General features: G+C 39.2%; 1 protein-coding gene across 2 annotated transcripts in view; it reads right to left on the bottom strand.

The window, feature by feature from the left end:
• Positions 1-3,597: 3,597 nt before the first annotated feature.
• Positions 3,598-13,530, bottom strand: part of grk3 (G protein-coupled receptor kinase 3) — a 247,370-nt gene continuing 237,437 nt past the window's right edge. For both annotated transcript variants that reach the window (XM_080208191.1, XM_080208192.1), the window contains 2 exons: positions 9,491-9,604; positions 3,598-6,583 (listed from right to left, as the gene is read on the bottom strand). In XM_080208191.1, coding sequence (XP_080064317.1) covers positions 6,422-6,583; positions 9,491-9,604 — 276 coding nt within the window. In that variant the 3' untranslated portion in view covers positions 3,598-6,421. The remainder of the gene's footprint in view (positions 6,584-9,490; positions 9,605-13,530) is intronic.

Here is a 13,530-nt window from a genome sequence, read left to right as displayed (position 1 = left end):
GATCTGAGCACAGAATGCAAACTCAACTGAGGGATTTCAATGATATTAGATATTTCAAGTGTAAAACTTAAATCAATTTATAACCATTGTAACCCTGAGATTGAATCAAAGCTGCACAATCATTCTCTGCTATAATATAACATTGCAAGGACCATATATGCAGATCTTGGCAGCATTTTTGGTTTGCACAGACTGGGAATATCAACAGATTCTAGGATGCCAATGCATACAATTGCATTATCAATTGTGACTGAGAAATTTTATGTTTGCAATGTCTGTAGGGCAGGAAGTCCATACGTCTTCTGATATACACCAGCTGTAAACTTTGTTGGAGTGCACTGAAAGAGCCCCAAGTTAGGCTGGAGTCTTGATGCACCTGGCCTTAACCATACATTAAATACATAGACCCTGTTTGTGCTGAGATCAAAGCCAGTTTTTAACAAGGTCAGAAACATAGCAAGGGCAGGGATGGACACTCACGACACAAGGATTTTACATATTTAGCTATGCATTAGCCAGGCAAACCACTGGTAGCTGGTATGCCATTTGAAACAATAAGTGATCGGCTAATTGTTAGATGTGGACTTCCAGGTACTCCAAGCTTCTGGCCAAGAATTTTTAGTTTAGAATGCAAAGGTAAATCAAATAACAATAGAACTGGAAACTTTAGTTTTCTAATTGGATGACTAACATACCTTCCTTTACTAAGTGTGCTACCTCACATTCCCATCATGATTCTGATATGCATCACTGAACAAACTTTTAAACAGATTTTGTAAGAAAGAAAATTGGTGAATTTTGATATTGAAAGATCACCCTAATGTTACTTAGCTGGAAATAATTGAGGTTACAGCCCCATTCCTAGCTAGTGTTACTGCAACAAGATAGGGGAATGCCTTCTCGTTCACTGGAGATGCTTTTTAATAATTTGTAAATTATTTTACCTTTGCAAATAAAAGTAATTTCAGGAATATTTATGAATCTCCCGTTACCTTTTTCACATTTATTTTTTCTACTCTTAGAACATGGACAGCAAGGCTTTTACTTGCATGCTACCAGGTTCTATCATAAGTAAGCAAGCTAGCTTAGTAAGCATTTCTGGATTATATATCCACAGAAAGATTAAGAAGTCACAAATTGGAGTCACTGGTCATTTCCACTACCCTTGCAAGTGTATACCAACATTTCAGCTGGGTTATCTGGGCTGTGGTCAAGTGTTAAATGTAATACAATTTTGAATTACTATCTAAAAAGGCACATTAAGAAAGTATAACAATATTACGAAAACATTTGGCACAGAATTTAAGTATTGCTGAAAGAAAGAGACATGTTATTGACATGTTTTGTCTTGCAATCATCAAGACAACTACACAGAATAAACAAACAGTAAAGGGAATAATAATTTATACTGCAAGAGGAGTGAGTGCTGATTGGTTGGCAAGTGGACTCTGATAGGTTGAGACATTGCCATGGTGAATACAGCAGAGAACTCCCAAGATTTTGTTTCAAATTTCTTCTGTTCGCAAGGAGTATGTCCGCACATGACCCATTTTTCAACTAAATAAAAGCTGCAAGGACAGCCAGTCCCTAGTTAATTTCCCCATGACAACGCCTTGACCACAGTCAACCTACCTGGTTTGAATTTGAAACAAAAGCTTGGCAGTCAACTGCTCTCTGCTGCATTCACCATGGCAACACCACTAGCAGAATCCACTTGTCAACCAATCAGCACTCTCACGTTATGCGTGATAAATTCTTTCCTTTACTGTTAGTTTATCTTGTATAGCTGCCTTGATGAGTGCAAGACAAAAAAACTTTGACAGCATGTCTCTTTCTGCAGCATTACTGTTAGAAAGTTTTTTTTAGATTTTACATCCACCCATTTGTCATAAAAAAAGTCTTTGTAATTGTTGTCAATAATTTTAGTGCACATGCATGACACAACAATTAAAATCTGCAAAATCTTCCTTAAGCTCCCTCTCCAGCAAATGTATATTAGTGAGATTGCCTATTTATAGTGGTTTATGAAACATTATGGTCCAATATCCCATTTGTAGATATGGTGGGGAGGAGAACTGTTTACAGAACCAACAGAAAGATGAAGCTTTTCTCACCGAGGCTGCACATAGCCTGCCTCCAGTTGAGTGTTCACTGATTTTATTAATGATGCACATAATGCAATGAATATAAAACAATTACAAATAGTGGTGTTTTATCATTCGTGATTTCTAATGTTTTATGTAGCCTCCCTGGGTTTAATTTTTCACATTACGTTATTGACAGAATGTGCATTGTTAAAGAATATTGACTTAATGCTAACATTTTAACAATGTTAACAAGACTAACATTCACTTGTAGAATGGACACTGCTCACTCATATGGAGATGATATAAAGTACTTTCTCCACAATTCACTCCTTCCTGAAACACATTATAAAATGTACATCAAGAATCTTACACAAATTCAAAAGCCAAAAGTTCTTACTCACGACTGAATCCAAAACAGAATCAAAGAAGAGGATGCTCCTGAGTTACAAGAACATCTGCTTTTAATAAGCAACTTCCCTCTACCATCAGAGAAAAGTATCTGCAAATGGCACTCAGTTTTGGTACTGCTGATTTATTTATTTGGGTTATGCCATCTGAATATTGGCCCTTTCCATGTTGTTTATGTTTTTCAAGTTTAGCTATTTTACAACAATCTCAGCCATGCACATTGTTTAAAAAAAACACCCTAGGTGGTCAACCTATGCCAATTTTTCAGGTCTCTGACGCGAGACTGTTCCGATGCCTGATATGTAACATATGTGCATTTCTTATGCCACTAATATGAAGCAATATTTGAAAAACAGCAGGAAAGATTTTGTCTTTATGTTAAACACTGCCTAGGTGTAGCATAGAGGGGGAAACTGGACAGAGAGAATGGGATGCCTGCTACAGAACCCATCTGATTCTCTTCCCACTTTCTGGGAGTTTCTGTTAGGGACCTTCAACATTCCCTATCCAATTCTCCTCTCTAGTCTCTGGAAAAAACAAAAAATAGCTGAGTGTTATAGGATTATGAGGGTAACTATGGCAACATAGTGGTCAGGAAGGTGAATGGGATGCTGGCCTTCATAGCGAGGGGGATTGAATATAAAAGTAGGGAGGTCTTGCTGCAGCTGTATAGGGCATTGGTGAGGCCGCAGCTGGAGTACTGTGTGCAGTTTTGGGCGCCGCACCTGCGCAAAGATATTTTGGCCTTGGAGGGAGTGCAGAGGAGGTTTACTAGGCTGATACCGGAGTTGAGGGGGTTGAGCTATGAGGAGAGGCTGAATAAACTAGGCTTGTACTCGTTAGAGTTTAGAAGAATGAGGGGAGATCTCATTGAGACGTATAAGATGATGAATGGGATGGATAGGATAGAGGTGGAGAGACTCTTCCCGCTCAAAAAAGACAGTAGGACTAGGGGGCACAGCCTCAAGATAAAAGGGGGGCGGTTTAGAACGGAGTTGAGGAGGAACTTCTTCACTCAAAGGGTGGTGAATCTCTGGAATTCTCTGCCCGTTGAAGTGGTGGAGGCTGCCTCGCTAAATATTTTTAAGACGCGGGTTGATGGGTTTTTGATAAGAGAGGGGATTAAGGGTTATGGGGAGAAAGCGGGAAAGTGGAACTGAGCAGCGACAGATCAGCCATGATTTTATTGAATGGCGGGGCAGGCTCGAAGGGCTAGATGGCCTACTCCTGCTCCTATTTCTTATGTTCTTATGTTCTTAACAAATATCATTATCAGAAAAGTTTCTGTTGAAATAAGTTATTTTTTGTCCAGAAAATAAACTACAAAAAGGATGCATTATCAGAGATAACTCTACAATAATGTAGAATTACTAATTTGGGTACTAATTGGTTATATCTGGTAATCATATCTTAATGATTTTGTTTGCACAGACACGATTTTAGAGAAAAATTAAATCATGCCTGTGCTACCTTAACACCAGGTGGCACTGTGAAATAGTGCAATTACAAGTGTACTGTATCCATTTTCATTGTTTTGTGGGTCAATGAGGGGAAGAGGACGGGAAACAAAGTGGCAAAATGTTTTCCTCCATAAGCGAGAAATGAACATCAATTTTCTTTTGGTATCATAGGTATCAATGTTAACCAACTAAGCCCTCCTTTGGCTTCAACAGTGCCATCTCCAACATCCTTGTAACATGTCTGGGGTACATACTCATTGCTGATTTAAAGAACAAGCAAGTAACATAATCACTCTTGGTAACAGAAATCATTATTATTGCATCATCCTGAACGACAATCAATCAAACTGACCATAGACTAGTTTTGTTCCATCATTCTGACTCTTATTTCTAATAAAGCAGCAGACCATGGCAATGGTGTGGTAAATTTTGAGCCCATCCTGTCCTTGGTATTATTACTTCTCAGTACGCACTAAATGTCGCAGTTCTAAACAAAAATATAACCAGAAAAAATTATACACATCATCTGTGTTTTTTCTTTACAGTTGAAATATGAGGTTTAAACATTTTAGTGGTACTTTAGCTAAAACAAAATGCAACAAAAAAGAATTTCAGCGTTGATGTTGCTCCCTAAATTCGGATTAATAGCTGACCCTTGTTGTGACTGACCAGTTATTAAAATGTAACAATGCATTGTCACTGTTCATAGAAGACATGTCGATAAAGCAACTCATGCTACGCAATCACCATTTAAAGATATTCTCAAGTTGTGACCACGGATTCTTGGTATATTAGTTCTTAAACATTATGTACACTTGCACAGTAATATCTATGATAAATATTTTCTCTTCGATCATTGTTTTTTTTTAAAATCTTCCTTAATCTGTAAAGTCCATTGGCACTTTGCACTTCACGGTGGGAAGGGGACAAAGACTTTACAAAACAAATCAAGTGCTGTGTGGATCAGAGGTTTTGTAGAATGTGGGGATTCATAATTTCTTTTGTCTCACTGAAGTAAAGGTTGAGTTGCAGCACACCTTTATGTCCATTCAAAGCAATGACTTCAAAATCCTCCGAACTGTGACAAGTAATCTAACAATGGAATGGTGTCCAGTAATCCTGGATCAGTATCTGTAAACACAGAAACCAGGACCAGGCTAGGTCTGTAGATCAGCATCTAATTAAGTACAATAACTGAAAATTGCCCAGCAGTAGCAGAACAGTCCACACTGGAACCAGGCATCACAGAAGCACGATGGGTCATGAATCAGTAACTATAGTTATATATCCAGTAGCCATAAATATTTGGCAAAAACACACTGAGCCATGTCATTCGTTATCCATAGAAACTCGACAATGAAGTGTGACTGTGTTGTCATCTAGCAACCACTGAAACCCTATCAACAAAACAGGCCACAAAGCAACATCCAAGTAGCCATGAAAATGTAGCGATGGCTGAGAGCGGTTAGAACACGTTGGCAACCTGGTGATCCAGTGTGGCAGCAATCGTTCTCTTGTCATCATAAAAACATTGCAATTAGCAGGGCTGTGGGGCTGGGTGGGGCGAGGGAAGGGCGGGGAGAGAAATTAAGCACCGACACACTGTTGTTTATCACAATCCGTAGAACAAGAATCAAATGTAACTGCTCTGGTAACCATAGAAACAAAGTAATCCATCATCCAACTGATGTTTACAATCACCCAATCTTAGGTACGTACAGAAAGCAGCAGCTGGTAAACACAAGATACGTGGCAAGATAGCGAGTCTGAAACAGCAAAAGAAATCCAGGTCAAATGATGATGATATTGGCACATGGTGCTATTGGTGACAGATGTCACAAAACAGCATTTTGAGAGGCGAGTGACAGATGGACCACCAATGATGGGTCAATGTTCTATGTGATATGTTGCAGTCCAGGATGATTCTATGAAAATCTGATTGAATCAGTGACTGAAAACGCAGGTCCAGTCAGCCACTTGCTTTGTACGTCAATGTTCCACCGACCCTCTGATATGAAGCAAAGAACACCACCAGGGCGCAATGACACATGACAAAATAAATTTTCCAAAATTATTTGGCAACATCCTCTAGTCCATTCCTGTGGAGTTGGCTCATGAACCGCAGTGGTCACTGTGGTTGCAGTTAACAGATGCTACACTCGTTCATCAATACTTCCAATAAAAATACACATCCAAACTGTTCCAAAAAGTCTCACATTCATATCTACATACATGTATGCATATATATTTATATATATATATTTTATATATATCTATATGCGCATATAGATATATATATATTTCCACATATATATATATATTTATACACATCCTGTTTTATGGGATCATATAATTAACTAATAACAACACGCTGGACCACGTACGAGGCGATATAGAAGTAGTTTTGCACAAAACCATCCTCAGGTCTCTTGTTTCTGTTCCCCACTCACACACAAGCACTCTCCCTTAAAGCCCATTGCTGTTCCTGTGGCTGAGGGGGGGTTTGGTCAGCTCTACCACCGCTGAACGTGACTTATTCAGCATCTTAGGAGCTCTTCGCAGGACCCTCTGAGCCTCATTAAAGGCTTCTGTTAATTCTTTCTTCCACTGGATGAACTCTGGGTCACTCTGGGGGAAAAAAAAGGAGAATGCAGAGGAGTTATTGTAAGACGATGTGCTTTTATTTGATTTTCCTAATTTTCTTCTGGAGCCACAGATTAGTGCTAGGGTGCTGGTTTTATGACTACTGAGGGCCTTCTGACATCTTTCCCAAAGTTATTTGGGATTCATAATAGTCAATATTAGCAAGATATTTGATCCTGTCTTCACCCAAAGTTCATACATGAGCATTTTACAACAGTGGTTCTTTGCCCAGGCAATCTTTCCCTCAGAAGAAACAGACTTGCTGAACAGAGAAATGGCCCAATCTTTAATCAAGAGAGATGTCGTTCCTTTCATTGTGTGAAGTAAGTAATTAACTCTGTCATAAAGGATTTCTGTTTTGATCAGGGTGAATAATAAACATCCTGTGAACATTTTCCAATAATTTTATATCCATTCTTCCAGCAGGTATAACGATAGGTATATGGAGTATAAAATGTGAGGTTTCCGTTCTATGTATTACCTATCTGTCCTGAATGAGAAAGCTGATGTCAAATTGCGCTCAATTCTGAATGAGAGCCAATGCTAATTAGAATCTAAATTGAGACTGGCAAATTATTTCATACAGTGTCTTACAAAGAGTAGATTAAGGCTTTCATCCCAACAGTACAAGGGTTCATTTCTGGTCCTCAAAAGTGGAAGATCAGTTTCTAACTTGGTGATTGGTGGTTGTAGAGGGTTGTTTTGCAAACTGGAGGCCTGTTACCAGTGGTGTGCTTGAGGAATCGGTGCTGGGTCCATTGTTATTTGTCATTTATATTAATGGTTTGGATGAGAATTTCAGAGGCATGGTTAGTAAGTTTGCAAACGACACCAAGATTGGTGGCTTAGTGGACAGTGAAGAAGGTCATCAAGGATTGCAGTGGGATCTTGATCGATTGCGCCAGTGGGCTGACGAATGGCAGAAGTTTAATTTAAAGAAATGTGAGGTGATGCATTTTGGTTGATCGAACCAGGGCAGGACTTACTCAGTTAATGGTAAGGCACTGGGGAGAGTTATAGAACAAAGAGATCTAGGGGTACAGGTTCATAGTTCCTTGAAAGTGGAGTCATAGGTGGACAGAGTGGTGAAGAAGGCATTCGGCATGCTTGGTCTCATCGGTCAGAACATTGAATATAGGAGTTGAGATGTCTTGTTGAATTGTCCAAGACATTGGTAAGGCCACACTTGGAATGCTGCGTACAGTTCTGGTCACCCTAATATAGAAAGGATATTATTAAACTAGAAAGAGTGCAGAAGAGATTTACTAGGATGATACCAGGACTTGATGGTTTGAGATAAAAGGAGAGGCTGGATAGACTGGGACTTTTTCTCTGGAGTGTAGGAGGCTTCGGGGTGATCTTATAGAGGTCTATAAAATAATGAGGGGCATAGATCAGCTAGATGGTCAATATTTTTTCCCCAAAGGTAGGGGAGTCTAAAACTAGACGGCATATGTTTAAGGCGAGAGTGGAGAGATACAAAAGTGTCCAGAGGGGCAATTTTTTTACTCAGAGGGTGGTGAGTGTCTGGAACAAGCTGCCAGAGGTAGTAGTAGAGGCAGGCTCAATTTTGTCTTTTAAAAAGTGTTTGACAGTTACATGGGTAAGATGGCTATAGAGGGATATGGGCCAAACGCGGGCAATTGGGTCTAGTTTAGGAGTTAAAAAGAGGATAGCATTGATAGGTTGGGCCAAAAGGCCTGTTTCTGTGCTGTAAACCTCTGAGTTTCTGACATTCTTTTAAACAAGCAACCGTTATGATACTAACCTGTGTACTATTTATTTAACAATAAATTATCTTCATGAACACAAATCTAATCAGGACTGTTACGTAATAAATTGGTTCAAGCCCACTCCTGCATGTCCTGATGCAACAATGTGACATTTTACTTCATACTACCTGTACTTATAGTCCATGGCTACAGCCAGGCATGCATAAGATTATGCGAATAATTAGCACTAATTGTGTCTGAACACTATCTAAATATGAGTCATATGGATTCAAAATGTTGGCCGTGACTCTACCACCTCGCCTGACGCGGAATCAGAATGGGCAAGGATCCACAACGGAAATCTCCTTGGGCGGGAATTTTTGGTCTCGCCTGAGCAAGGCGGTAAAATTCTACCCATTATTGCTGTTTCTCTCTCCACAAATACTGCCAAACTTGCTGAGTTCAGCCAGCATTTTCTGTTTTTATTACAGATTTCTAGCACACACAGAATTTTGCTTTTATTTTATAGTGTCTAAACACTAGGCTGTTTTGTGCCCTGAACACTCATTACCTGTTGAAGAAGCGGCACTCCGAAAGCTCGTGATTCCAAATAAACCTGCTGGACTTTAACCTGGTGTTGTGAGAGTTCTTACTGTGCCCACTCCAGTCCAACTCCGGCATCTCCAACTCACTACCTAAAATCTAGGCTGAATGTATGTTGGTATATTTAATTTAGGGTACGTACAAACATTAAATGGAGGATTCATCTGGGATAGATTGGAGCTCAGCACTGTGAAGTAATATCATGCACTAAATCCTATGAATGCAGCATCAAGGGGAGGAAACCCAATTCTGTTGGTGAAAGAATCATGACTGTGGTCGGAATTTTCCAGTTGTTTAGGCTGGGTTTCCCAGTGGCATAGGGTGCAGTCAATGGGAAATCCCATTAATGAAACCCTTTCTTAATGAATTTACTTACTAATTGGGACTGTCAAAATTCAACTTTTTCCAAACAAAATGGAGCTACAGCAATGATTTGCATAATTAAAACAACCTGGTGGCGGGGAGAAGGGAACGAATGCTTTTAACTTTTCCCCCCTATGACCACATCAGTGCCAGTCTATACCCAGATGAGACAGCAGGCATCTCCATAACTCCCTATCTTGCAGGAACCACTCACCTCACATTGCAGCACAAATTGCTTTCCTCCCTTAATCCGCAGGAGGATACATTTCTTATCTTTAATCTGAGTCTCTTCCACCGACACTATCTGCTCCATTGTCAGCAGGCTTTGCTAGATTAATAAAACAGAAAAGAACTAAGTTCATTCAGAAATGAATCTCAAATGCTTCCTTAATTTGATTTTGCTATGGGTTGCATCTGATTCTGTGTCAGAGTCTTATCACTATTTACTAACTAAACTACAGCCTCTTAACTACGGGAGAATCTATCTTAGAAAAAGAGGTGCACAGCTAACACTTCTAACTACATGGAATGCACAAAGTAAAAGGATTATTGGATGAAGAGTTAACATCTGAGGCAAATCTTATGGTGAAGCTTGAAGCTTTTTTGTGATAACTACGCTGAAGGGTGGCCAGGTGCTGGAAACGTGTTGGTGCTTTGCGGGTGGTAAGGATTATAAGACTCAGTTGCCAGTATTGCTCAGCATTGCTAGCCCACCCATTTCCCAAGACAAGAGATTTATGCTCAGTCATCATGTGCAATGTCAAGCCAAGGTTCAGAGTCTGTCTGACTAGAAAAGGAAATGAAAAATTTCATCCAGGCTGTTGGAATATCAACAGTTAACTGCTTTTTCTGAGCCTGTGCACAATTGGGAGGATTAGATGGAGAGAAAATAGATCAGTCTATAAATATCATCAAGCTTTTCTAAATTGCACTGTACTTACCATGTGTGTTACTTCAACTACATTTACTACCCAGTCCCCAAAGGAATTGCAAAGCTTGTACGTTTGAGCAACTGGCAGTGCCAGTAAAAGGATCAAATAATATATACCTACACATCTCCAGACTCTTGGAGAATTAAATCATGAGACACTATCTAGCAATCTCCCTTTTTTGCTGTGCATTTATTGCTAATCTGAAAAATCTAAAACAGAAAATGGGGCATGACTTACAAGTTTCAAATAGTGACCATATATGACTGAATCTGATATCAGGTTCAGGAGGAAGGGAGAAAAGAGAGTCACAAACCAAGTTTTTAAATTTACGCAAGGCAAATTTCAAAGGGATGCAATCAAACACAATGAAATGATAGACTGCTAATGTGGTAACCAATTAACAGTCATATATCTTCAGAGTGGAATGTGGTTCTGATACAACATATATATATATATACACCCCTAAAAGGCAAAGGTTCCTCTTCTTAGTTAACTAACCATAGTCAAAAAATGCGGCAAGAGATAGTGTAAAGCTTAAAAAAAACTTACAAAAATGTAAGAGAAAGTGACTGGGAGGACTATGAAAAAAACAAATAAAGTAATTCTATTGCAAAAATGGAATACGAGGGGGAGAAAACTTGCAATGATGCCAAAGCTAATAGCAGTTTTTTTTAAGAGAAAGGGGACCTTAGGATCATTAAAGATGGATGAAGGTAAAATCTCAATGGACAATGAAGGAATGTCAGACTTGTTAAATGAACACTTGATATTCATTTTCACAGCAGTGCAGGAGGACTAAATGCAAGGGATCCCAAAATAATGAGAGGAATTTAGACACTGCGATGTAAATCAATATGAAGAGAAAAATAATAGGACTTAAGATAGACAAGTTTCTAGGCTTGATGTTTTCATGAGGAAATTACAGCTGGAACTGTCACAATTTTCAAAAGCTCCCGAGATTCAGGAATTGTGTTTTTGATTGGAAATTGACAGAAATCACCATTATTTAAAGAAGGAAGGAACTTAAGTTTCTGTAATCTATCATCAGAGACTGAGGACAGATAATTATCAACTGATCAAAGAGAATGAGCACAGCTTTGTGAAGAGTAGGTTATGTCTGACAAATCTGGTGGACTTTATTTTTAGGAGATAGGGGAATGTCAATGGATGTTGTCTATATGAATCTGCAGAAGACATTTAGTAGAGGAGTATTCTCTGATCAGCAGGATGTGACAGGTGTTCCCGAGACTTTTCTATTGCGTTCTCAACTATTCACCACATATATTATAAATAACCTGGAAGAAATAGGGAACTAAATATTCAAGTTTGCAAGTTACATTAAATAATGAGGCCCAGTAAACTGTGCAACTGGAAGCAGGAAATGAGAAGGGTTACAGACAAAATAGTGAATGGGCTATACTATAGCAGATGACATTGAACGTAGAGAACTGTGAAGTAATTCACTTTGAATCTGTGAAATATGAAACTGGAATTAATTTTTAGCGGTGAGAAACTGGGAAATTTGGAGGTGAGTTTGGATGTTCAAATTACTAAAAGATAAAGCACAGGTTAAAAAAACGTATCCAAGAGGGCGAACAGAATGTAGTTATTACCTCATGGAGGTTGAAATAGGGAAATGAGGATGTGTTGTTTCAGCTGTAGGCTCAGTCTGACCTCATCTGAAGTATTGTGTTCAGTTTTTGTTGTAAATTGGGAGAATAACATTAGGGAGCAGGAAGGATTTAAAACAATGGAGCTTTATTTTTAGGTGCGTGTTCTCTAATATCACTGCTTCTTCTCCACCTGTTTGTCATGCTAGGGACTTATGATGTCACTTAGATGGATTAGCCATTGCAAATGTGTGGGATTAAGCGGATAGGGCGGGGAATGTGTCTAGGTAAAGCGCTCTTTTGAAGGATCAATGCAGACTTGATGGACCAAATGACCTCCTTTTGCACTATGGTTTAAGCAATTACACAAATACAGTTTTCAGTAAACTAATAAGAATTAATACAAATACCTAACATTTCCTCCCTCTTAAATTGAAAGCCCAACAAGTTCAAAACAAGTCAGTCTGTCACTATTAATAAGTTAAATGGTCTGGAGGTTGTCGCTCTTGAAACGGTAAAGGGTGAACCTCTGACATCATCTTCTTTATACTGGTGGTAACCTCTGGCATTTTCATCTTTGCATGAACATCACTGGTAGTGGTTTAACCAGCACTGATGTAGGAACTAGAGGTCGGCTTGGTATCTGATCAGTAGATGAGGTCTTGCTTTCCGCAACATGTCAGGGTGATAAGAACGTTCAGGTCAGGACTTTATACAGTTGAATCTAGATTCTCAGCACATTCTGATTCTGGTGGATTTTTTACTCCCAGCCAAGAACTCCCAACATGTCTCCTGCAAATAATGCCACCTGTGGTCAGAACAGTATGAGAGACATGTCCAGTCTGTGCAAGGATTGCGACAGGAATCCATTTCTCTCCTGGTGTAATTCCTATCCAAAACTCCCTGTCTTTGGTGTAAAACCCTATGTTTTGCTTTCCATTTGTCCTTGTCGTTTTTGTTGTACGATGTCTTTAGTTTTCGGAGAGTTCATCAGATCAAGTGTCAATTGTGGTTGTTCCTCCATCATTAATAATGCAGGAGGTGTCTTGGTTGTGGAATGTGCAGTATTCCTCACATTTTCATTGCAGCATCCCATGACACTGCAAATCCTCGCTTTTTTCTATGAATGGAGGTTTCCTATACACATGTTTCCAGCAGCTGTTCTTTCACACAAGGCAATAACCCAAGCTTCAGCCTCTTATTTAACGTGCCCAGCACTATGACTGTTGCAGAGTATCGTTATTCACGTCCACTTAGCCTGTCACGTTCAGAGCATGTGCAAAAAGCTTATTTTCTAATTTCCCTGTTCCCAACTTTTTCCTTGGTACATTCATCTTCCCAGCTGACTAACAAGTGCCGTTCATTTTCCTCATTGCTAGTTTTTATGTTGTAAATTAGAGAATGACACTAGGGAGCACAAAGGGTTTAAAACAGCAGAGCTTTATTTACAGGTATGTGTTTTCATTGTTTCTTTCTCTTGCTAGGGACCTGTGACATTACTTTCGGTGGATACGCAACTAGAGCAGAATTCAATAACTAATTAGAGTTCATACAAATACATATCAGTTTTGGGCATCAAATATTAGGATTTATGTAGTGGCCTTGGAGGGGCAGGATGTTCGGGGTCTCAAAACTTTAATTCTGAGAACAGGTTGTATATATTTGGCTTGTATTCCAATGATTCAGAAAATTGAGCAGTGATCTAATCAAAG

This window comes from Carcharhinus amblyrhynchos, chromosome 20, assembly GCF_965287045.1.
Source record: "Carcharhinus amblyrhynchos chromosome 20, sCarAmb.v2.hapA, whole genome shotgun sequence".
Classification (NCBI taxonomy): Eukaryota; Metazoa; Chordata; class Chondrichthyes; order Carcharhiniformes; family Carcharhinidae; genus Carcharhinus; species Carcharhinus amblyrhynchos.
Note: the sequence above shows the minus strand (reverse complement) of the source record. Positions and strands in the feature narration are given on the sequence as shown.